A 26094-nucleotide genomic window follows, 5' to 3' on the forward strand; every position below is an offset into this window, starting at 1 on the left:
CAGTTTGTAGAGACAGAAAGACAGTGTTGATGTACAGTTTGTAGAGACAGAAAGACAGTGTTGATGTACAGTTTGTAGAGACAGAAAGACAGTGTTGATGTACAGTTTGTAGAGACAGAAAGACAGTGTTGATGTACAGTTTGTAGAGACAGAAAGACAGTGTTGATGTACAGTTTGTAGAGACAGAAAGACAGTGTTGATGTACAGTTTGTAGAGACAGAAAGACAGTGTTGATGTACAGTTTGTAGAGACAGAAAGACAGTGTTGATGTACAGTTTGTAGAGACAGAAAGACAGTGTTGATGTACAGTTTGTAGAGACAGAAAGACAGTGTTGATGTACAGTTTGTAGAGACAGAAAGACAGTGTTGATGTACAGTTTGTAGAGACAGAAAGACAGTGTTGATGTACAGTTTGTAGAGACAGAAAGACAGTGTTGATGTACAGTTTGTAGAGACAGAAAGACAGTGTTGATGTACAGTTTGTAGAGACAGAAAGACAGTGTTGATGTACAGTTTGTAGAGACAGAAAGACAGTGTTGATGTACAGTTTGTAGAGACAGAAAGACAGTGTTGATGTACAGTTTGTAGAGACAGAAAGACAGTGTTGATGTACAGTTTGTAGAGACAGAAAGACAGTGTTGATGTACAGTTTGTAGAGACAGAAAGACAGTGTTGATGTACAGTTTGTAGAGACAGAAAGACAGTGTTGATGTACAGTTTGTAGAGACAGAAAGACAGTGTTGATGTACAGTTTGTAGAGACAGAAAGACAGTGTTGATGTACAGTTTGTAGAGACAGAAAGACAGTGTTGATGTACAGTTTGTAGAGACAGAAAGACAGTGTTGATGTACAGTTTGTAGAGACAGAAAGACAGTGTTGATGTACAGTTTGTAGAGACAGAAAGACAGTGTTGATGTACAGTTTGTAGAGACAGAAAGACAGTGTTGATGTACAGTTTGTAGAGACAGAAAGACAGTGTTGATGTACAGTTTGTAGAGACAGAAAGACAGTGTTGATGTACAGTTTGTAGAGACAGAAAGACAGTGTTGATGTACAGTTTGTAGAGACAGAAAGACAGTGTTGATGTACAGTTTGTAGAGACAGAAAGACAGTGTTGATGTACAGTTTGTAGAGACAGAAAGACAGTGTTGATGTACAGTTTGTAGAGACAGAAAGACAGTGTTGATGTACAGTTTGTAGAGACAGAAAGACAGTGTTGATGTACAGTTTGTAGAGACAGAAAGACAGTGTTGATGTACAGTTTGTAGAGACAGAAAGACAGTGTTGATGTACAGTTTGTAGAGACAGAAAGACAGTGTTGATGTACAGTTTGTAGAGACAGAAAGACAGTGTTGATGTACAGTTTGTAGAGACAGAAAGACAGTGTTGATGTACAGTTTGTAGAGACAGAAAGACAGTGTTGATGTACAGTTTGTAGAGACAGAAAGACAGTGTTGATGTACAGTTTGTAGAGACAGAAAGACAGTGTTGATGTACAGTTTGTAGAGACAGAAAGACAGTGTTGATGTACAGTTTGTAGAGACAGAAAGACAGTGTTGATGTACAGTTTGTAGAGACAGAAAGACAGTGTTGATGTACAGTTTGTAGAGACAGAAAGGCAGTGTTGATGTACAGTTTGTAGAGACAGAAAGGCAGTGTTGATGTACAGTTTGTAGAGACAGAAAGGCAGTGTTGATGTACAGTTTGTAGAGACAGAAAGACAGTGTTGATGTACAGTTTATAGAGACAGAAAGACAGTGTTGATGTACAGTTTATAGAGACAGAAAGACAGTGTTGATGTACAGTTTATAGAGACAGAAAGACAGTGTTGATGTACAGTTTATAGAGACAGAAAGACAGTGTTGATGTACAGTTTATAGAGACAGAAAGACAGTGTTGATGTACAGTTTATAGAGACAGAAAGACAGTGTTGATGTACAGTTTATAGAGACAGAAAGACAGTGTTGATGTACAGTTTATAGAGACAGAAAGACAGTGTTGATGTACAGTTTATAGAGACAGAAAGACAGTGTTGATGTACAGTTTATAGAGACGGAAAGACAGTGTTGATGTACAGTTTATAGAGACGGAAAGACAGTGTTGATGTACAGTTTATAGAGACGGAAAGACAGTGTTGATGTACAGTTTATAGAGACGGAAAGACAGTGTTGATGTACAGTTTATAGAGACGGAAAGACAGTGTTGATGTACAGTTTATAGAGACGGAAAGACAGTGTTGATGTACAGTTTATAGAGACGGAAAGACAGTGTTGATGTACAGTTTATAGAGACGGAAAGACAGTGTTGATGTACAGTTTATAGAGACGGAAAGACAGTGTTGATGTACAGTTTATAGAGACGGAAAGACAGTGTTGATGTACAGTTTATAGAGACGGAAAGACAGTGTTGATGTACAGTTTATAGAGACGGAAAGACAGTGTTGATGTACAGTTTATAGAGACGGAAAGACAGTGTTGATGTACAGTTTATAGAGACGGAAAGACAGTGTTGATGTACAGTTTATAGAGACGGAAAGACAGTGTTGATGTACAGTTTATAGAGACGGAAAGACAGTGTTGATGTACAGTTTATAGAGACGGAAAGACAGTGTTGATGTACAGTTTATAGAGACGGAAAGACAGTGTTGATGTACAGTTTATAGAGACGGAAAGACAGTGTTGATGTACAGTTTATAGAGACAGAAAGACAGTGTTGATGTACAGTTTATAGAGACGGAAAGACAGTGTTGATGTACAGTTTATAGAGACGGAAAGACAGTGTTGATGTACAGTTTATAGAGACGGAAAGACAGTGTTGATGTACAGTTTATAGAGACGGAAAGACAGTGTTGATGTACAGTTTATAGAGACAGAAAGACAGTGTTGATGTACAGTTTATAGAGACAGAAAGACAGTGTTGATGTACAGTTTATAGAGACAGAAAGACAGTGTTGATGTACAGTTTATAGAGACAGAAAGACAGTGTTGATGTACAGTTTATAGAGACAGAAAGACAGTGTTGATGTACAGTTTATAGAGACAGAAAGACAGTGTTGATGTACAGTTTATAGAGACAGAAAGACAGTGTTGATGTACAGTTTATAGAGACAGAAAGACAGTGTTGATGTACAGTTTATAGAGACAGAAAGACAGTGTTGATGTACAGTTTATAGAGACAGAAAGACAGTGTTGATGTACAGTTTATAGAGACAGAAAGACAGTGTTGATGTACAGTTTATAGAGACAGAAAGACAGTGTTGATGTACAGTTTATAGAGACGGAAAGACAGTGTTGATGTACAGTTTATAGAGACGGAAAGACAGTGTTGATGTACAGTTTATAGAGACGGAAAGACAGTGTTGATGTACAGTTTATAGAGACGGAAAGACAGTGTTGATGTACAGTTTATAGAGACGGAAAGACAGTGTTGATGTACAGTTTATAGAGACGGAAAGACAGTGTTGATGTACAGTTTATAGAGACGGAAAGACAGTGTTGATGTACAGTTTATAGAGACGGAAAGACAGTGTTGATGTACAGTTTATAGAGACGGAAAGACAGTGTTGATGTACAGTTTATAGAGACGGAAAGACAGTGTTGATGTACAGTTTATAGAGACGGAAAGACAGTGTTGATGTACAGTTTATAGAGACGGAAAGACAGTGTTGATGTACAGTTTATAGAGACAGAAAGACAGTGTTGATGTACAGTTTATAGAGACGGAAAGACAGTGTTGATGTACAGTTTATAGAGACGGAAAGACAGTGTTGATGTACAGTTTATAGAGACGGAAAGACAGTGTTGATGTACAGTTTATAGAGACGGAAAGACAGTGTTGATGTACAGTTTATAGAGACGGAAAGACAGTGTTGATGTACAGTTTATAGAGACAGAAAGACAGTGTTGATGTACAGTTTATAGAGACAGAAAGACAGTGTTGATGTACAGTTTATAGAGACAGAAAGACAGTGTTGATGTACAGTTTATAGAGACAGAAAGACAGTGTTGATGTACAGTTTATAGAGACAGAAAGACAGTGTTGATGTACAGTTTATAGAGACAGAAAGACAGTGTTGATGTACAGTTTATAGAGACAGAAAGACAGTGTTGATGTACAGTTTATAGAGACAGAAAGACAGTGTTGATGTACAGTTTATAAGTGTTGATGTACAGTTTATAGAGACGGAAAGACAGTGTTGATGTACAGTTTATAGAGACGGAAAGACAGTGTTGATGTACAGTTTATAGAGACGGAAAGACAGTGTTGATGTACAGTTTATAGAGACGGAAAGACAGTGTTGATGTACAGTTTATAGAGACGGAAAGACAGTGTTGATGTACAGTTTATAGAGACGGAAAGACAGTGTTGATGTACAGTTTATAGAGACGGAAAGACAGTGTTGATGTACAGTTTATAGAGACGGAAAGACAGTGTTGATGTACAGTTTATAGAGACGGAAAGACAGTGTTGATGTACAGTTTATAGAGACGGAAAGACAGTGTTGATGTACAGTTTATAGAGACGGAAAGACAGTGTTGATGTACAGTTTATAGAGACGGAAAGACAGTGTTGATGTACAGTTTATAGAGACAGAAAGACAGTGTTGATGTACAGTTTATAGAGACAGAAAGACAGTGTTGATGTACAGTTTATAGAGACAGAAAGACAGTGTTGATGTACAGTTTATAGAGACAGAAAGACAGTGTTGATGTACAGTTTATAGAGACAGAAAGACAGTGTTGATGTACAGTTTATAGAGACAGAAAGACAGTGTTGATGTACAGTTTATAGAGACAGAAAGACAGTGTTGATGTACAGTTTATAGAGACAGAAAGACAGTGTTGATGTACAGTTTATAGAGACAGAAAGACAGTGTTGATGTACAGTTTATAGAGACAGAAAGACAGTGTTGATGTACAGTTTATAGAGACAGAAAGACAGTGTTGATGTACAGTTTATAGAGACAGAAAGACAGTGTTGATGTACAGTTTATAGAGACAGAAAGACAGTGTTGATGTACAGTTTATAGAGACAGAAAGACAGTGTTGATGTACAGTTTATAGAGACAGAAAGACAGTGTTGATGTACAGTTTATAGAGACAGAAAGACAGTGTTGATGTACAGTTTATAGAGACAGAAAGACAGTGTTGATGTACAGTTTATAGAGACAGAAAGACAGTGTTGATGTACAGTTTATAGAGACAGAAAGACAGTGTTGATGTACAGTTTATAGAGACAGAAAGACAGTGTTGATGTACAGTTTATAGAGACAGAAAGACAGTGTTGATGTACAGTTTATAGAGACAGAAAGACAGTGTTGATGTACAGTTTATAGAGACAGAAAGACAGTGTTGATGTACAGTTTATAGAGACAGAAAGACAGTGTTGATGTACAGTTTATAGAGACAGAAAGACAGTGTTGATGTACAGTTTATAGAGACAGAAAGACAGTGTTGATGTACAGTTTATAGAGACAGAAAGACAGTGTTGATGTACAGTTTATAGAGACAGAAAGACAGTGTTGATGTACAGTTTATAGAGACAGAAAGACAGTGTTGATGTACAGTTTATAGAGACAGAAAGACAGTGTTGATGTACAGTTTATAGAGACAGAAAGACAGTGTTGATGTACAGTTTATAGAGACAGAAAGACAGTGTTGATGTACAGTTTATAGAGACAGAAAGACAGTGTTGATGTACAGTTTATAGAGACAGAAAGACAGTGTTGATGTACAGTTTATAGAGACAGAAAGACAGTGTTGATGTACAGTTTATAGAGACAGAAAGACAGTGTTGATGTACAGTTTATAGAGACAGAAAGACAGTGTTGATGTACAGTTTATAGAGACAGAAAGACAGTGTTGATGTACAGTTTATAGAGACAGAAAGACAGTGTTGATGTACAGTTTATAGAGACAGAAAGACAGTGTTGATGTACAGTTTATAGAGACAGAAAGACAGTGTTGATGTACAGTTTATAGAGACAGAAAGACAGTGTTGATGTACAGTTTATAGAGACAGAAAGACAGTGTTGATGTACAGTTTATAGAGACAGAAAGACAGTGTTGATGTACAGTTTATAGAGACAGAAAGACAGTGTTGATGTACAGTTTATAGAGACAGAAAGACAGTGTTGATGTACAGTTTATAGAGACAGAAAGACAGTGTTGATGTACAGTTTATAGAGACAGAAAGACAGTGTTGATGTACAGTTTATAGAGACAGAAAGACAGTGTTGATGTACAGTTTATAGAGACAGAAAGACAGTGTTGATGTACAGTTTATAGAGACAGAAAGACAGTGTTGATGTACAGTTTATAGAGACAGAAAGACAGTGTTGATGTACAGTTTATAGAGACAGAAAGACAGTGTTGATGTACAGTTTATAGAGACAGAAAGACAGTGTTGATGTACAGTTTATAGAGACAGAAAGACAGTGTTGATGTACAGTTTATAGAGACAGAAAGACAGTGTTGATGTACAGTTTATAGAGACAGAAAGACAGTGTTGATGTACAGTTTATAGAGACAGAAAGACAGTGTTGATGTACAGTTTATAGAGACAGAAAGACAGTGTTGATGTACAGTTTATAGAGACAGAAAGACAGTGTTGATGTACAGTTTATAGAGACAGAAAGACAGTGTTGATGTACAGTTTATAGAGACAGAAAGACAGTGTTGATGTACAGTTTATAGAGACAGAAAGACAGTGTTGATGTACAGTTTATAGAGACAGAAAGACAGTGTTGATGTACAGTTTATAGAGACAGAAAGACAGTGTTGATGTACAGTTTATAGAGACAGAAAGACAGTGTTTATGTACAGTTTATAGAGACAGAAAGACAGTGTTTATGTACAGTTTATAGAGACAGAAAGACAGTGTTTATGTACAGTTTATAGAGACAGAAAGACAGTGAGAAAGAGTTGCAGTACAAACATTGTAAATAAAACCTATATTTATCAGCTTTTTTATTTTCCCTTTCATACGTCAACTATTTGCAGATTTTTAGAACACTGTACACTTCTGTGAGTGTAATGTTTACTGTTCAGAGAGAAAGAGGAAGCGCGAGAGAGCGATAGAGAAAGCGATAGAGAGCGATAGAGAAAGCGAGAGAGTGAGAGCGTGAGAGGGAGCGTGAGAGGGAGCGTGAGAGGGAGCGTGAGAGTGAAAGAGGGAGCGTGAGAGTGTGAGAGCGATAGAGAAAGTGGGAGCGTGAGAGCGTGAGAGGGAGCGTGAGAGGGAGCGTGAGAGGGAGCGTGAGAGTGAAAGAGGGAGCGTGAGAGCGAGTGTGAGAGCGTGAGAGAGAGCGTGAGAGTGTGAGAGCATGAGAGGGAGTGTGAGAGCGATAGAGAGAAAGCGAGAGAGAGATAGAGTGAGTGTGAGAGCAGTACCAGAAGAGACAGCCAGGACCAGGGTTATTGTCTTGATGATTAGGGTCCATTTCCCCAGGTAGCCTCTAATGATGAACCCAGAGAGGATGGTCTTTATCTGGGGAGACACGGGAGGGGAGAGGGGGTTAGGGTCTGGAGCTTATGGAGAAAACCAAGTGAGGCTTCTGTAGAAGCAAGGACATTTGGTTCAAGTTCATTAGGGCACGCCGTAGCAAATCATTTTGCAACGAAAAATTAAAACAAGTTTATGATTGGTCACATTCTGGTGGTCGATCCTTGTTTCAGTCGGTTGTGTTTAAAAACGGTAGAAAACTAAGTGGAAAAGCCAAACTAACAACACACTCACCAAAAAGCACAACCAGACAGTTTGCAGAACAAAGACATGTTAACTTGATCCCTCCGAGATGTGGTCATCTATTTTCAAAATGGTTGTTGCGAAACAACGAGTCAATAATGGGTTTTAAAACATCTCTCTTGAATGTGGGACCTTTGACAGGCTTTCACACTGCTGTTACCTCAGTTTGAGATGTCAGTCAACTCCCAATGGGAGAGTCTCGTTCTCCTACAGGGTCTGTGTCCCACATGGCACCTCGTTCATTATATAGTGTCCTATATGTGACCAGATAAATAGTGAACTACGTAGGGAATGGGGTGTAATTTGAGACATTAAAAAAAGTTACCTTTTTTTAACTGTCAGTTAAGAACAAATTCTTATTTACAATGATGGCCTACCCTGGCCAAACCCGGACGACGCTGGGCCAATTGTGCGCCGCCCTATGGTACTACCAATCACAGCCGGTTGTGATACAGCCTGGTTCTTTGTACATCTCCACATTACAAATCATGAAGGGATTCATTGTTCGGCTTTGGTGACATTTGCCCCAATATCACGAGGAAATAGAAATGCAGTCGCTTTTTGGTTGTTTTTTTTGGCCCGTTGTGTGTGTGTGTGTGTGTGTGTGTGTGTGTGTGAGAGAGTATGTTCTGCCGCCAAAAAAACAAGGAACAGATATGATTCTGTGTGTGAGCCAAACATATTATTGGACAGTGTAGTGTGTCTGCCAGCCTCATGATGCTAGTGTGTGTGTGTGTGTGTGTGTGTGTGTGTGTGTGTGTGTGTGTGTGTGTGTGTGTGTCAGTAGTTGTGGCTACAACTGAAAGTGTTTTAGCCCAATTTTGAAGGACAAGAGGTCAGTGACAACCCCAATCACACAGATATGGTCTTCACTCCAAAACAAACTGGCAGCATCCCAAACGCACTCGATTCCAGTGTCCTAGTGGACTTTTACAGGGGATTGGGCGCCATTTGGGACTGTTCTCTCAGAAACACAGACAAGATCACGGTATGGCTTTAAACACCTGGTAGTGATTACATTTCGATAATTGTACATAAAAAAAAATGTAATAAGTGAGTTTCTGAAATTCAAAGCAAAACGTTCATGGTGATATGTCAGAGTACGTTTTCAAAGAGAAATATTTATTTTTGGTGAAGTATTAGTCACTTCAAAAGTCTGTTACGTATATCATTGTGGTTTTTGTATTTTTCTGTAATATCTCCTTGAGCCGTCTTAACATTCTGGATTTGTTTACGGAAGCAAACCTGGGTCTAGGTTTCTAAAGCGTTCAATAGAATTACAAACCTGGGTTTCTAAAGCGTTCAATAGAATTACAAACTTGGGTCTGGGTTTCTAAAGGGTTCAATAGAATTACATTTACATTTAAGTCATTTAGCAGACGCTCTTATCCAGAGCGACTTACAAATTGGAAAGTTCATACATATTCATCCTGGTCCCCCCGTGGGAAATGAACCCACAACCCTGGCGTTGCAAGCGCCATGCTCTACCAACTGAGCCACACGGGACCATTTTTACAAACTTGGGTCTGGGTTTCTGGGTTTCTAAAGGGTTCAATAGAATTACAAACCTGGGTCTGGGTTTCTAAAGGGTTCAATAGAATTACAAACCTGGGTCTGGGTTTCTAAAGGGTTCAATAGAATTACAAACCTGGGTCTGGGTTTCTAAAGGGTTCAATAGAATTACAAACCTGGGTCTGGGTTTCTAAAGGGTTCAATAGAATTACAAACCTGGGTCTGGGTTTCTAAAGGGTTCAATAGAATTACAAACCTGGGTCTGGGTTTCTAAAGGGTTCAATAGAATTAGGACGCACTTCAATGAGACTGAAAAAGGCTAGGAGTGACAATAAACAAATATTAAAAAAGAAATAAAAAAAAGCTTTAGTGTTTTGTAACACTTTTGTCATATCTGAGAGTGTCTGTCTGAACCAAAACTGTGTTAGTTAGCCCACTGAGCTAAAGGCTGAATGTGTGTGTGTTCACCTCTGGTATTCCTGATCCACAGGCGTAAGGTGCGAAGGCCCGAACCAGAATGACAGCCAGGAAGGAGAACAGTAGAGCGCACAACATGAACATCAAGTAGTTGACTATGTACGCTGCCGCCCCCTACAGGACACACAGAGGAAAGACAGGGTTGAACAGTACTGTAATCTGGTCACGATGAGTAGACACCAGGTAATGTGTCTCAACCACCAGAGGGAGCTCACACACAACTGAAAATCCACTAAGCCATTGTGAATTGCATCAGAAAAAAAGTTGAAAATCAAATATGGGAAGTTATTGTTATTTTTCAATGATCGACAAATGCTTACAACACACAACCCTCCCGGCTTCTCCCCCTCCTCACCTCTGAGCTACCACCCAGCAGTTCAGCCCAGCTCTGCCACTGTGGACACTTGTCCCTCTCTTGAAAGGTGGTTTGGTTAGAGCCCCAGCAGCAGTGTTCATGGTTGAACCAGAAGCCAGACAGACACACGCCTTCCTTCAGATCTGTTAACCAGTGGGCCGAGATGTCTATACAGCCTGCTAGAGCACCTGGAGAGAGGACAGAGAGGACAGAGAGGAGAGCGAGGACAGAGAGGAGAGCGAGAGGGGAGAGAGATAGAGAAAAAGAGCGGGAGATGAAAGAGGGGAGAGAGTTTGAGAAAGAGAGCGGAGCAAAGTGGAATATTCTACTGTATAGGAAGAGTGATTGGACGATGAGAGAGTCACACACACACCTGACATGAGTCCTATGAGCAGCATGAGGAGCCAGCCAGAGAAGGCATCACTGATGCTGTGGAGCAGGGCCCAGGTAGACTGCTCACTCTTACTGGTGATCTGGAGAAGAGAGGGAGTCAGTTTTAATTTTTCCTCTTATGCAAAGGCCTTGTAGATTAGACTATCACCCTTATTTCCTCTAAGGTCAGCTACGGTCACTGTAGTGACCATGGCAACATGACACAGGCTGGCCTTCCGTAGCTCTTTAGGAGACAAAGTCATTGGGACATTTTCATTCCTAACGCCATACTGAGACAGCTCCCATTTGACCTATATTATCCAGTGGACAAATGACACCTACCTGCGTGTTTTGTTGACTGTGTCTAAGGCCCGTGCCGAGCTGGAAGAAGCTACAAAAAGGACATTAAATGACAGACTCTTGTCTCTTCGGATGAGTTCATAGCGAGGGTTAAAACTACGGTGGTGGTGGGGGGGGGGGGGGGGGTGTCAATGTTTTCACCTAGATGCACCACACCGCCCCAAAGCATCTTGCCTGCTCAATGAAATTGATGTTTTTAAAACTGGTTTGTGTTGTAAATGTGTCACACTTCGAGTGCTGCTATATTGGCCAGGTATCTATTGTAAAAAGAGACTAACCTGTTAAAATGTAATTTAAAAAAATTAAAGGCCTCTTCCTCAATTCATCGTCTTTCCTCGCAACAGTCATCGGAGAAGGTCAGAGGGGAGGGGCCATCGGCTTCCTTCTCCAATGAGTGTTGAGAAGATTGCTGTGAGGAACCAATGAAAGATGAGCTGTGACCATGAGCCCACCTCTCTGTGGCGGTCGCGGTCCTTGCTCTTCTCTCTGACCCAGTCGATGGTGTTGAAGTCTTCGTAGGTCCCTACCCCCGGTACCGGCTCGTCTAGTAGGTCCATCAGCTTACCGTTACCGGAACTACCAGCCCCGTTACCGGTCATACCATTAGAGTAACCGGTATTGCCGTAGTCATCATAGCCTTGGAGGGAGGGAGAGAGGGATGTTAACACACACACACACCATTGTTACCAACTAAATAAAATGTGAAACATTAGAAAATAATGTGTATTGTAGACTCATATCGATAACGCCTTTGAAAACAATACTACATACATGATTAAAATAACATTTGTGTGATTGACCTTAGGCACATTTCCCAAGACACAAAAACTCCACAAACAGGCAGAGGATGTCCCCTAAATACCACCCTTTACCCTACGGGACAATTACAACTCCTCCGTCTGTCTTTTCTTCTCAAAGCCCATTGGATGAGAAAGCCAGAGGTCCCTCCCTTCTGACCTTCTCCTCCAATGGGTTTAGAGAAGGAGACGAGGGGATTCTCTTTTAACCACAGCCCTTTGAAGAATAGAGTGTCATTTCAAAACAGAGTTAGCGCCCACGACAATAACCACATCAACAACTCTAATCAACATCTCTCTAAACGACAACAGGAAGTGACACAGGAAGCAACCCCATTTCAGCTTTTTGTGCGAAACACAATACGTTCCCTGGTGAAAACACAGTGGTTATTCCACTGAAAACAACAGCCACCATCGTCAGTCAAGAGTGGAAGTCATGTTTCCCAAATGGCACCCTATTCCCTTTGTAGTGCACTACTTTTGACCAGGACCCATAGGGTAGTGCACTACTTTTGACCAGGACCCATAGGGTAGTGCACTACTTTTGACCAGGACCCATAGGGTAGTGCACTACTTTTGACCAGGGCCCATAGGGTAGTGCACTACTTTTGACCAGGGCCCATAGGGTAGTGCACTACTTTTGACCAGGGCCCATAGGGTAGTGCACTACTTTTGACCAGGGCCCATAGGGTAGTGCACTACTTTTGACCAGGGCCCATAGGGTAGTGCACTACTTTTGACCAGGACCCATAGGGTAGTGCACTACTTTTGACCAGGGTCCATAGGGTAGTGCACTACTTTAGACCAGGGCCCATAGGGTAGTGCACTACTTTTGACCAGGGCCCATAGGGTAGTGCACTACTTTTGACCAGGGCCCATAGGGTAGTGCACTACTTTTGACCAGGGCCCATAGGGTAGTGCACTACTTTTGACCAGGACCCATAGGGTAGTGTACTACTTTTGACCAGGACCTATAGGGTAGTGTACTACTTTAGACCAGGACCCATAGGGTAGTGCACTACTTTTGACCAGGACCCATAGGGTAGTGCACTACTTTTGACCAGGACCCATAGAGCTCTGGGTCAAAACTAGTGCACTTCAGAAAGTACACTATGACTTTTAACACATTTTGTTGTGTTAACAGCCTGAAGAACAGATTCAATGGACTTCACACAATACCCCATAACGTCAAAGAGGAATTATCTTATCGAAATTAATACAAAATGTACAGGTGAAATGTGTGTCAATACGTATTCCTCCCCTTTGTTACGACAAGCCTAAATAAGTTCAGGAGTAGAAATGTGCTTAACCAGTCACAAGATAAGTTGCACGGACTCACTCGGTTTGCAATAATAGTGTTCAACATGATTTTTAAATGACTACCTCATCTCTGTACCCCACACATATAGATCATTGTAAGGTCCCTCAGTCGAGCAGTGAATTTCAAGCACAGATTCAACGACAAAGACCAGGGAGGTTTTCCAATGCCTCGCAAAGGGCACCTATTGGTAGATGGGTAAAAATAAAACAAAGCAGATTTTGAATATTCCTTTGAGCACGGTGAAGTTATTAATTACACTTTGGGTTGTGTATTAATACACCCAGTCACTACAAAGATACAGGCGTCCTTCCTAACTCAGTGGCCGGAGAGGAAGGAAACCACTCAGGGATTTCACCATGAGGCCCATGATGACTTTAAAACAGCTACACAGTTTAATGGCTGTGATGGGAGAAAACTGAAGATGGATCAACAACCTTGTAGTTACTCCAGAATACTGACCTAAATTACAGAGTGAAAAGGAGGAAGCCTGTACAGAATAAAAATATTCTAAAACATGCATCCTGTTTTGCAATAAATCACTAAAGTAAAACATTTTGCAAATAAATGAACATTATGAACCTAAAACACAAGGCCAAATATACACTGGAGTTGCTTACCAAGACAACATTGAATGTTCCTGAGTGGCCTAGTTCCAGTTGACTTAAATCTGCTAGAAAATCTGTTTAGCAATGACCAACAACCACCTTCACAGAAATTATATATATTTTTAAAGAATAATGTGCAAATATTGTATAATCCAGGTGTGTAAAGCTCTTAGAGACTTACCCAGAAAGACTCACAGCTGTAATCGCTGCCAAAGGTGATGCTAACATGTATTGACTCGGGGGTGGGAACACTTATGTAAATGTATTTCATTTTCAGTAGATTTGTAAAACATGTTGTTTTCACTTTGTTATCATGGAATAAGTCAAAGGCTATGAGAATACTTTCTGAAGAGGACTGTATTCACATGTTTATTTTACGGTCTATTTTGTATTGTCTATATACTTCCTGTCTAGGAATCGAAACAAAACGTTATTGAACGTTTTCAGGCCATGGACTGAACCTAAACCTATAGTGGACAGACAAGGCTGTATTACTTTCAACAGTACATTTGGAAAGTATTCAGACCCCTTGATTTCACATTCTGTTACATAGCCTTATTCTAAAATAACCCATCATGACAAAGCAAAAAACAGTTTGTAGACATTTTTTTTGTTGCAAATGTATAATTTTTTAAACTGAAATATGACATTTGTATAAGTATTCAGACCCTTTACTCAGTACTTTGCTAAAGCACCTTTGGCAGCGATTACAGCCTGGAGTCTTGTTGGCACACCTGTATTTGGGGAGTTTCTCACAGTCTTCCCTGTAGGTAAATGTTTATTAATTTGAATACATTTGCAAACATTTCTAAAAACCTATCTATGCTTTGTCATTATGGGGTATTGTGTGTAGATTTATGAGGGGGGAAAAAATGTAATCAATTTTAGAATAAGGCTGTAACGTAACAAAAATGTGGAAAAAGGTCAAGGGGTCTGAATACTTTTTGAAGACACTGTATAAAGCATAGGGCTCAACGCTATCCATATGTATTACCCATAGGAACATACCTAAACCAGAACCTGATTCTACTGTAATAAAGATTATATCTATGATCAGATCACGCCTCACAATGTGACTGAAGGTAGGTAGGCTGCAGCTAACAACGTGGAGATGGAAACGGCCAACAGTGTAAACGTACACAGTGGTTCTATTGTCACTGTGGGGTTCAATTATCTCAGGTGATGACAGGACACGCCTGACTGGTTTCTAAAGGGAAGAGAAAGTATGTCTGTATGTCTGCCTGCCTGGTTGGCATCTTAAGAGTTTGACATTTTGTCAGTGCTTGCAAATGTGACCTGCTAAATAGCTCCATTTGTAAAATTTCAAGTACATGTATTTGAGCATTAGTAAACAAATACAATCCTTGAATGGAGTACTCAAGTACTACTCTAAACCAGTTATATACACAGAGACACACAGACATAACACACAGAGTAACACAGACGTACAGTACAGCAGGTCAAGCTTTACAGGAGGTTAGCTGACGGAAGAGACCCACCTACAGCACAGCAGGCCAAGCTTTACAGGAGGTTAGCTGACGGAAGAGACCCACCTACAGCACAGCAGGCCAAGCTTTACAGGAGGTTAGCTGACGGAAGAGACACACCTACAGCACAGCAGGCCAAGCTTTACAGGAGGTTAGCTGACGGAAGAGACCCACCTACAGCACAGCAGGCCAAGCTTTACAGGAGGTTAGCTGACGGAAGAGACCCACCTACAGCACAGCAGGCCAAGCTTTACAGGAGGTTAGCTGACGGAAGAGACCCACCTACAGCACAGCAGGCCAAGCTTTACAGGAGGTTAGCTGACGGAAGAGAGACACCTACAGTACCTGGCATCGAATCCCATGCTTGCACACACACCAGATGAAAGGCGGGCTGCCCAGCGAAAGACCATGCATCACATCAGGATGAAAGCAGCCTCTGCTTCAACCCACAGTTTGAAAATAGCTGCTCTGAACCCCAAAATCTAGGTTATATGAAAGCCACAGCTCAGTCCAGGACCACAGATGAGCAAACACACACGACCTTAAAAAAAACACACTAAAAAAACATTTTGTGTTAATGATTCTAACTTGAAGTGAAACTCTATAGGCCTGTGTCCCCGGCACTGACCGAGCCTCAATAGATTCTCCATTCAAAGTACTTTAAAAAATTATGTGCGTCGGGGAAACAGCCCCAAACAGAAGAGAAGTTGAGTGACAGAGCTCCTCTGTAAGGTTAGCTCAGTACGCTGAGTCAGCTGACAGAAGAGAAGTTGAGTGACAGAGCTCCTCTGTAAGGTTAGCTCAGTACGCTGAGTCAACTGACAGAAGAGAAGTTGAGTGACAGAGCTCCTCTGTAAGGTTAGCTCAGTACGCTGAATCAGCTGACAGAAGAGAAGTTTAAAGATGTACAATTCATCTCATTGCAACAATCTAAGAAACCCAGCGTAGCAGTGACTCACATGGACTCTGGACCTCCAACGCGCGCACACACACACACACACACACACACACACGAGATGGGTGGATAATTGACTGTAATATGTAATCTATGTACCACTACTGATAAGACATCATAAAATACAATTACGCAGTTGTGTAACGAGGACAAATATTATTGGAAACAACTATTTCAGGCAATTATCATTCTATAACCTGCTGACCACACAGCCCGCGGCGTTGCGAGCGTTGCAAAAATAAATGTACACATACATTCAATCATTGCACCAACACTGCTTGCAAGCGTCTGCGAGGCACTAAAATAAAACATGGTTCTATTTGTGACGCTTGATGCGCTGCAAGTCCCGCCTCTCCTATTTCCTCATTGGTTTTTAGGAGCATATACCCATGTGGGTGATTGAAAGATGAACTGAGGTCCACTGTCCAGTTGTTGGTGGTAAAGCACTTAAAAAGTTGGTTGCCAACCACCATATATTATTTTATTTCACCTTTATTTAACCAGGTAGGCTAGTTGAGAACAAGTTCTCATTTGCCACTGCGACCTGGCCAAGATAAAGCAAAGCAGTTCGACACAAACAACAACACAGAGTTACACATGGAATAAACAAAACATGCAGTCAATAATAAAGTAGAAAAGTCTATATACAGTGAGTGCAAATGAGGTAAGATTAGGGAGGTAAGGCAATAAATAGGCCATGGTGGCGAAGTAATTACAATATAGCAATTAAACACTGGAATGGTAGATGTGCAGAATATATATATATATGAATGTACAAGTAGAGATATTGGGGTGCAAAGGAGCAAGATAAATAAATAAATAAATACAGTATGGTGATGAGGTAGTTGGATGGGCTATTTACAGATGGGCTATGTACAGGTGCAGTAATCTGTGAGCTGCTCTGACAGCTGGTGCTTAAAGCTAGTGAGGGAGGTAAGAGTGTCCAGCTTCAGTGATTTTTGCAGTTTGTTCTAGTCATTAGCAGTAGAGAACTGGAGGGAAAGGCAGCCAAAGGAGGAATAGGCTTTGGGGGTGACCAGTGAAATATACCTGCTGGAGCGCGTGCTACGGGTGGGTGCTGCTATGGTGACCAGTAAGCTGAGATAAGGCACGGCTTTACCTAGCAAAGACTTGTAGATGACCTGGAGCCAGTGGGTTTGGCGACGAGTATGAAGCGAGGGCCAGCCAACGAGAGCGTACAGGTCGCAGTGGTGGGTAGTGTACGGGGCTTTGGTGACAAAACGGATGGCACTGTGATAGACTGCATCCAATTTGTTGGAGGCTATTTTGTAAATGACATTGCCGAAATCGAGGATCGGTAGGATGGTCAGTTTTACAAGGGTGTTTGGCAGCATGAGTGAAGGATGCTTTGTTGCGAAATAGAAAGCCGATTCTAGATTTAATTTTGGATTGGAGATGATTAATGTGAGTCTGGAAGGAGAGTTTAATGTCTAACCAGACACCTAGGTATTTGTAGTTGTCCACATATTCTAAGTCAGAACCGTCCAGAGTAGTGATGTTGGACGGGCGGGCAGGTGCTGGCAGTGATCGGTTGAAGAGCATGTATTTAGTTTTACTTGCATTTAAGAGCAGTTGGAGACCACGGAAGGAGTTGTATGGTATTGAAGCTCGTCTGGAGGTTAGTTAACACAGTGTCCAAAGAAGGGCCAGAGGTATACAGAATGGTGTCGTCTGAGTAGAGGTGGATCAGAGAATCACCAGTAGCAAGAGCGACATTATTGATGTATACAGAGAAGAGAGTCGGCCCGAGAATTGAACCCTGTGGCACCCCCATAGAGACTGTCAGAGGTCCAGACAACAGGCCCTCCGATTTGACACACTGAACTCTATCAGAGAAGTAGTTGGTGAACCAGGCGAGGCAGTCATTTGAGAAACCAAGGCTGTCGAGTCTGCCGATAAGAATGTGGTGATTGACAGAGTCGAAAGCCTTGGCCAGGTCGATGAATACGGCTGCACAGTAATGTCTCTTATCGATGGCGGTGATATCGTTTAGGCAGTGATCAGTGAGATCTTGGTTGAAAACAGCAGAGGTGTATTTGGAGGGCAAGTTGGTTAGGATGATATGTATGAGGGTGCCCGTGTTTACGGATTTGGGGTTGTACCTGGTGGGTTCGTTGATCATTTGTGTGAGATATAAAGTCCAAAGAGGAAGAAGCCCGAAGGAGGAGAGATGTCGAGAAAACAAACTCGGTTTACCCTTTAATTTGTGGATTAATGGTTGGAGTAGAGGATCTTGTCCATTTCAGGTAAAACAACAACCCAATGTTTTTATCCCAGGACAAATTAGCTAGCAACAGCAAACTAACTAGCTAAATTGCCATAAATGTTTAATGCGTTTCGACCTGTCCCCAAATTAATATAGTTCGTTCAGAGTTTGTTTTGATATTTCAACCTGCGTGTCCTGATCGCATCTGGTGTGGGTGGACAAATATCAAACATGTGCGCGGTGGAGCGCGAGCGGTGTGGGCAGTATGTAAGACAATAAGATCAGATTTTAGTTAGAAAATTATAATTTTTACACTCTCACAAAACAGGATCATGTTTCAACTGTCACTGTATCCCCTTTTAGTAACAATGCACTAGGTAGTGGACCTGGTTACAAGTGAAGCCACAGGGTTCTAGTCAAATGTAGTGCACAAATCATGAAGTCGGGTGCCATTTGGGACACTACCCAAGTCATGCGTACTTGTAATTCTTATTTGTCTACTTTAGGAAAACATGTGACTGAAGAATAAACTGCCATTTTTACAAGCTCCATTCAGGTAGAACTGAGGAACTAGCCGAGAAACTAGCCGAGAAACTAGCCGAGAAACTAGCCGAGAAACTAGCCGAGTAAGAAAAAAATTAGAAGTAGCGTCTAAAGTTCACTGTTCACTGTCTCAACTGACCTAGATGCCAAAGCTAGGGGCCTAAACAAAAATAAACTCAGCAAAAAAAGAAACGCCATCTCACTGTTATCTGCATTTATTTTCAGCAAACTTAAACTCTTCCACCAAGGCACCTGCAAGTTCCCAGACATTTCTTGGGGGAATTGCCCTAGCCCTCACCCTCCGATCCAACAGGTCCCAGACGTGCTCAATGGGATTGAGATCCGGGCTCGTCACTAGCCATGGCAGAACACTGCCATTCCTGCAAATCACGCACAGAACGAGCAGTATGGCTGGTGGCATTGTCATGCAGGAGGGTCATGTCAGGATGAGCCTGCAGGAAGGGTACCACATGAGGGAGGAGGATGTCTTCCCTGTAATGCACAAAGTTGAGATTACCTGCAATGACAACAAGCTCAGTCCGATGATGCTGTGTCACACCGCCCCAGACCATGTCGGGCCCTCCATCTCCAAATTGATCCCGCTCCAGAGTACAGGCCTTGGTGTAACGCTCATTCCTTTGACGATAAACGCATACATACAAATATGTATTTATATCATGCCAATAATAAAGCATGTTGAAATTAGTATAATAGGTGGGGGGAAAGTACTGCATTAAACTCCCCCTCTATCGGTCTGCCTCTGTCTCCCTCCCCGTCTCTCTCTCTCTCTCCAACCTTCCCCCTCACCTGACCCTGTGGAAATCAACATTTAAGTCTTGGTCTTGTAACAGCGTGATCTGGTGTAATCATTGACTGACAATTACCACGGTAACAGACATGTGATAGGGGAGCTGTCGCTAGGCTACGTTGATGAACATTTATTCCAAAGGACTATGAAGCTTAAAGAGCAGTTTAAATTGGTGATTTACATCTCGGAGAGCAAGGAATATATTATACTGTGGAAATACTAAGGACGGAACAAAATAAATGAGTCCTGTGAGGACGGAACAAAATAAATGATTCCTGTGAGGACAGAAGAAAATAAATGAGTCCTGTGAGGACGGAACAAAATAAATGAGTCCTGTGAGGACAGAAGAAAATAAATGATTCCACGTGAGGACAGAAGAAAATAAATGATTCCATGTGAGGACAGAAGAAAATAAATGATTCCATGTGAGGACAGAAGAAAATACTACATAGTGGAGAAGCTTCTCTGTGAATGAGTGGGGTGAAAGGGTTAGAATCTGACCACAGACCAGACACCGGGGTACTATCCACAAAGCCTCTGAGTAGGACGGCTGATTTATGGGCCATGTGGACACCATTACCCAACCTCTCCACGTTTTTTATTTATTTTTTTAACTGGCCGTTCAGTACAGCACCGTTTCCTTTCAATTGAATGTTCCAGAAAGTAAAAACGTACTGAACGCAGCCCAGAAAGTGGGGGACCTAGTTCCAGGAGTTTATTTTAATGCCTGCTATGTTAGGTACCCCCCTCCCCCCGTGCACTGAACCTAGCATTTCGCTACACTCGCAATAACATCTTCTAATCATGTGTACGTGACCAATACAATGTGATCAGCGCTCCTGTTCGGAGTGAGATGCTTTATGGATATGAGCCCTGATCTGATCACAGAAACAGAAAGCCAAGTTTCAAATGAGGCTTAATAGGGGCTGTGACATCATCACAGAATCACCAGTATCCAGGCAGCGTTAGGCTACTGTCAGAGGAGATGAGATAGATTACGCATTGACATGAATGAAGAGCTGTGCTGCAGGTAGGCAAATAGCTTATCAAACAAAGTAGTCTCTGTAGCCAACTGTCATGTCTTGAATCAACCCCACTCACGAAGACAAAATCCCAAACAGTTGTAACTCACAGACACAGCAATGACTCCCCCAACTATTATTTCATAGCGTTTAGTTCTCTCCCTCGGTAGTGTAGGCGCGTACCTGAGCCGTATTCGGGGTCTAGGGGTGGCACGTCCTCGGTGTTGGAGAAATCGAGCGTGGCTCCGGCTATATCGACCAACTCATCATCGCTAGCCGGGTTGTGAAGGCTTCCATAGGTCTCGTTGTAATACCCTGCGTCGTCCATTCTAGCGCCTAGAAATGGAGTAAGAAAATGTTTCGATTATACGTTTCTTTCAATTAACAACATCTTCATAAGTATTAACTTAAAGTTGAATATACCTCGGTCGTTATTCGATGTGTATTTTCTATATAAATTCTTCCAATATCGAAACATTACTTTGAAAAACAATGATAAACTCGCTACAACTGTTCTCCCCGGCTTGACTAATATCTAGTTGTCCAGACAAGAAGAGAACGAAGTTAAATACGGTTTGACATATCGTAGGCTACTTCCCCATCACACAAATGTAGTTGTCGGGACGTATTTAGCATTTGCAACCCAATGCCCTATATATATATATATCGCTATAGAGAAGTCAAAACATTTTGCTCAACCAATAGATTTATTGATATCCTATGCTAAAGACAAACACTGGTGAGTCGTAAAAAATGCAAACGATAACAAAACACAACGCGATAACTGATAATCGATTATCCACACAACACTCCACTTTTCTAACGAATAACAACATCCCTTCCCTGAAACTGGTGACATATGTTACACATTTACCTTATAACGGAGTAGGCTAAACTTCACAGAAGACCAACATCTATACGTAGCTTCTCACAGGTCTATCTATCTATACGTAGCTTCTCACAGGTCTATCTATCTATCTATACGTAGCTTCTCACAGGTCTATCTATCTATACGTAGCTTCTCACAGGTCTATCTATCTATACGTAGCTTCTCACAGGTCTATCTATCTATACGTAGCTTCTCACAGGTCTATCTATCTATACGTAGCTTCTCACAGGTCTATCTATCTATACGTAGCTTCTCACAGGTCTATCTATCTATACGTAGCTTCTCACAGGTCTATCTATCTATACGTAGCTTCTCACAGGTCTATCTATCTATACGTAGCTTCTCACACGTCTATCTATCTATACGTAGCTTCTCACACGTCTATCTATCTATACGTAGTTTCTCACACGTCTGGCTGCTGCTACCATGTAACTGCTGATGTACTCACATTAGTGAATGAGTCAGTAAGCAAGTTACCATGTAACTCTAGACACATGATCAACTGATAAGCGGATACAGTACGCTAAGTGCTGTTGCTACATTGGTAACATTGTCTGCAACAGCTGACTATTGTTACACAGTTTAAACGCTTTACCGTTTAGGCTAGTGTTAATATTGTATGGTAATCCCCCCCCAGATCGGATCGTGTTCTAGTATGGTCAATTCTAGTCTAGTCTATTTGACTAAATTGACATTCCCTACACGAAATACAATCAGAGCAATACCTTTGTATGTGAGCGCTTAGCCAAGTTGTGACAACGATTGATTAATTATTTCTGTCGACAGTAGACAAATTACTACATTTCCTGGTCTGCGTTCACGTAAACGGTGCTGCACTAAACGATCATTTGAAAAAACTGGGAGTGGTTGGTGAAGGCTGTCAGCGTCTGGCTGGTCAGCATGGCCACTGCAGTGTTAAACACGTCACTCATCGCTTCAAGACACCCCCGCCACACCCACCAAACGGGACAAAACGTACATCAAAAGTTCAATAATGTACAATAACGTTTTCGTGGAACGTGTCGAGTACAACCCGTCCCGCAACGTAGTAAACGTTCATGCGAACTGATGTTTGAAGTTGTTGGTTTCTTTGTAATCCTACGTCTACGGAAAACGATGCGTCAGTTCTTACAAGTTAAGATTCAAAACATATGCATAATGTTCAGAGCTTGCCAAAACCTATGTCATCTTCTTTGCAATAGAAGTTGTTCCCGTTAGTTGCTTTTATGTCTTTGTTCAGACAGCTCAGGTTATAGCCTAGAGCACACCGTTTTAAAATGTAACAAAACGTTTTGTAACTGAAAATAAACGTTTTGGACATGTTCCGCTAAATCCCTCCCCGTTTCATTCTGTTTGGTTCCTAATGAACATGACACCGACGGATGTTGACGTGACAGTTTCAAGCTACCAGCTGAAGAAACCGTGTTAGTGGCACCGATCAGGTTATTGGTGATTCTCAGGTCCGCCAAAGGGATCAACTTTCAATGTATCTGTTCTTCTGACTCACCCCGTTTACAACAAACATGCAACAAGCAGCTGTTGGCAAAGCACATTTATCATACTGAATACCCCCCCCCCCCTCAAAATCCTATTCTACTGTATTGAATATGAACTCAACGAATATAATAATATGATAACTTTTCTATAAGGGAACTAATATTGTACTTACAAGAACTTCTGTGCAGTTGCCTACCAACACAACTGTTGATTCCCGTTCTTACTGCACGTGAGAGCTAAATAGGGACACCTTGTGGGGATTGTAGGCCTCTTCTTCCGTATTCGAGTTGGTGCCTTCTTTGTAGTCTCCCCCTCTTTTTCTCTTTCTTTCTTTTCTTTCCCTCCCTCCCTCCCTCCCTCCCGAGTTAGGTCAGGCCACTTCCTTTCCACAACCCCCTCATAGCAGACCGATGTTTATAAGTGTTTCATTAAGGCTTGTATGATAGATGGATCGAGGAGAGGAAAGAGAGACGGAGAGAAAAAGAGAGTGTGTGTCAGGTTCATCATGTCTGTGTCCATGGAAGTATAATCAGCTGTTTCTCCCTCCTTCATTCATTCCCTTACCCCTCCCTCCCTTTACCCTCCCCCACCCACATTTAGGAAAACATACATCTTTTTCTGCCTTGCAGGGTCAAACTAGTCGGGGGGCCCTCTTTCATCTGTATTTTCCCTTCTGTCTTTCCCTCTTTCTCGAGCCAGGCAGAAACGGGTCAAATGTTGAAAGGTACTCCCTGCTACACTAATAGTGATTCCGTAGCTGTGGGAAGTAGAGGTGCTGAATTAAAACAAATAGTAATACAAAATATTTCCCTCGCAAAAAGTAGTGCACTAGGCCTTTACTAGTCCTGGATTAGCAGACACCACTAACTGTAAGGTATACTCGGGTACACGCAATACACCCGCTTATGGGCATTGCGTATTCTCACTTCTTAATCCCCACGATGTGTAATCAAAGCAGTGTAGTGGAGGTTTAGGCCGAATCAATTAATAAGGCTGATGGAACAGATCAGAATGTTTAGCTTAAAAATGGTTGATCGACTATTATTTCTTCACCTTCTAGGCGCAGCAATGTGAACACGGCAGCAGGCCGACGCACAAATACAGGCCTAACCGTCTAAACTAAATGTAAACTAGCTACAAAGGCAGGCCTACGCACAAATACAGGCCTAACCGTCTAAACTAAATGTAACCTAGCTACAAAGGCAGGCCTACGCACAAATACAGGCCTAACCGTCTAAACTAAATGTAAACTAGCTACAAAGGCAGGCCTACGCACAAATGTTTCATTTTACGGGAAAACACCATTCTAAAATGCACCTTGCACATGTAGAGCGGTTTCATGAACAAAGATGGAAATATGCATTCGAAATTCTGAAAGAGGCGAGGATCTAAAGATGCAACAACTATCATAGGTTGCATCCCTGTTAGTGAGCATTTCTCCTTTGCCAAGATAATCCATCCACCTGACAGGTGTGGCATATCAAGAAGCTGATTAAACAGCATGATCATTACACAGGTGCACCTTGTGCTGGGTACAATAAAAGGCCACTAAATGGTGCAGTTTTGTGACAACGCAATGCCACAGCTGTCTCAATTTTTGAGGGAGCGTAGAATGGAATGTCCACCAGAGCTGTTGCCAGATAATAATGATCTTCCCATCTCAGGGTCTGTGTGCTCGTCTTCCTCACCAGGGTCTTGACCTGACTGCAGTTCGGCGTAGTAACCGACTTCAATGGGCAAATGCTCACCTTTGATGGCCACTGGCACACTGGAGAAGTGTGCTCTTCACGGATGAATCCCCGTTTCAACTGTACCGGACAGATGGCAAAAAGCGTGTATGGCGCTGTGAGGGTGAGTGGTTTACTGATGTCAACGTTGTGAACAGAGTGCCCCATGGTGGCGGTGGGGTTATTGTATGGGCAGGCAAAAGCTACAGACAGCAATCACAATTAAATTGTAATGATGGCAATTTGAACGCACAGAGATGGAAAGGTCCATTGGCCTATCCTGAGGCCCATTGTTGTGCCATTCATCCACCGCCATCACCTCATGTTTCAGCATGATAATATATGGCCCCATGTCACAAGGATCTGCACACAATTCCTGGAAGCTAAAAATGCCCCAGTTCTTCCATGGCCTGCATACTCACCAGACATGCCACCCATTGAGCATGTTTGGGATGCTCTGGATTGACGTGTACGACAGCGTGCTCCAGTTCCCAACAATATCCAGCCACTTAGCACAGCCATTTGAAGAGTGGGACAACGTTCCACATACCACAATCAACAGCCTGATCAACTCTATAAGAAGGAGATGTGTTGTGGTGCATGAGGCAGCTGCTGGTCACACCAGCTACTGACTGGTTTTCTGAGCCACACCCTTACTTTTTAAAAAAAGTATGTGGACCCCCCTTCAAATGAGTGGATTTGGCTATTTCAGCCACACCCGTTGCTGACAGGTGTATAAAATCGAGCACACAGCCGTGTAATCTTCATAGACAAACACTGGCAGTAGAAGGGCCTAACTGAAGAGCTCAGTAACTTTCAACGTGGCACCGTCATTGGATGCCACCTTTCCAACAAGTCAGTTTGTCAAATTTCTGCCCTGCAAGAGATGCTCCGGTCAACGGTAGGTGCTTTTATTGTAAAGTGGAAACGTCTAGGAGCAACAACGGCTCAGCCGCAAAGTGGTAGGCCACACAAGATCACAGAACGGGACCGCTGAGTGCTGAAGCACATAAAAATCGTCTGTCCTCGGTTGTAACATTCACTACCGAGTTCCAAACTGCCTCTGGAAGCAACGTCGGTACAAGAACTGTTAATCGAGAGCTTCGTGAAATGGGTTTCCATGGCAGAGCAGCCACACACAAGCCAAAGATCACCATGTGCAATGCCAAGCGTCAGCATTGAGTGGTGTAAAGCTCGTTGCCATTGGACTCTGGAGCAGTAGAAACGCGTTCTCTGGAGTGATGAATCACACTTCACCATCTGACAGTCCGACGGACGAATCTGGGTTTGACGGATGCCAGGAGAACCCTACCTGCCCCAATGCATAGTGCCAACTGTAAAGTTTGGTGGAGGAGGAATAATGATCTGGGGCTGTTTTTCATGGTTCGGGCCCC

General features: G+C 42.1%; 1 protein-coding gene across 3 annotated transcripts in view; it reads right to left on the reverse strand.

Annotated features, from left to right (window-relative positions):
- Nucleotides 1–22368, reverse strand: part of LOC139561336 (H(+)/Cl(-) exchange transporter 5-like) — a 37031-nt gene extending 14663 nt beyond the window's left edge. Inside the window, exons 1-7 of one of the 3 annotated variants that reach the window (XM_071378358.1) lie at nucleotides 21462–22135; nucleotides 20771–20923; nucleotides 11275–11459; nucleotides 10464–10563; nucleotides 10091–10278; nucleotides 9727–9849; nucleotides 7392–7488 (exon numbers count right to left, since the gene is read on the reverse strand). In XM_071378358.1, coding sequence (XP_071234459.1) covers nucleotides 7392–7488; nucleotides 9727–9849; nucleotides 10091–10278; nucleotides 10464–10563; nucleotides 11275–11459; nucleotides 20771–20915 — 838 coding nt within the window. In that variant the 5' untranslated portion in view covers nucleotides 20916–20923; nucleotides 21462–22135. Of the gene's footprint in view, nucleotides 1–7391; nucleotides 7489–9726; nucleotides 9850–10090; nucleotides 10279–10463; nucleotides 10564–11274; nucleotides 11460–20770; nucleotides 20924–21010; nucleotides 21349–21461; nucleotides 22136–22201 lie in introns of those variants that run through there. The other 2 variants (XM_071378357.1, XM_071378356.1) reach the window with 2 other exon arrangements.
- Nucleotides 22369–26094: the final 3726 nt, after the last annotated feature.

The sequence above is a fragment of the Salvelinus alpinus genome, chromosome 31, assembly GCF_045679555.1.
Source record: "Salvelinus alpinus chromosome 31, SLU_Salpinus.1, whole genome shotgun sequence".
In the NCBI taxonomy this organism is placed as follows: Eukaryota; Metazoa; Chordata; class Actinopteri; order Salmoniformes; family Salmonidae; genus Salvelinus; species Salvelinus alpinus.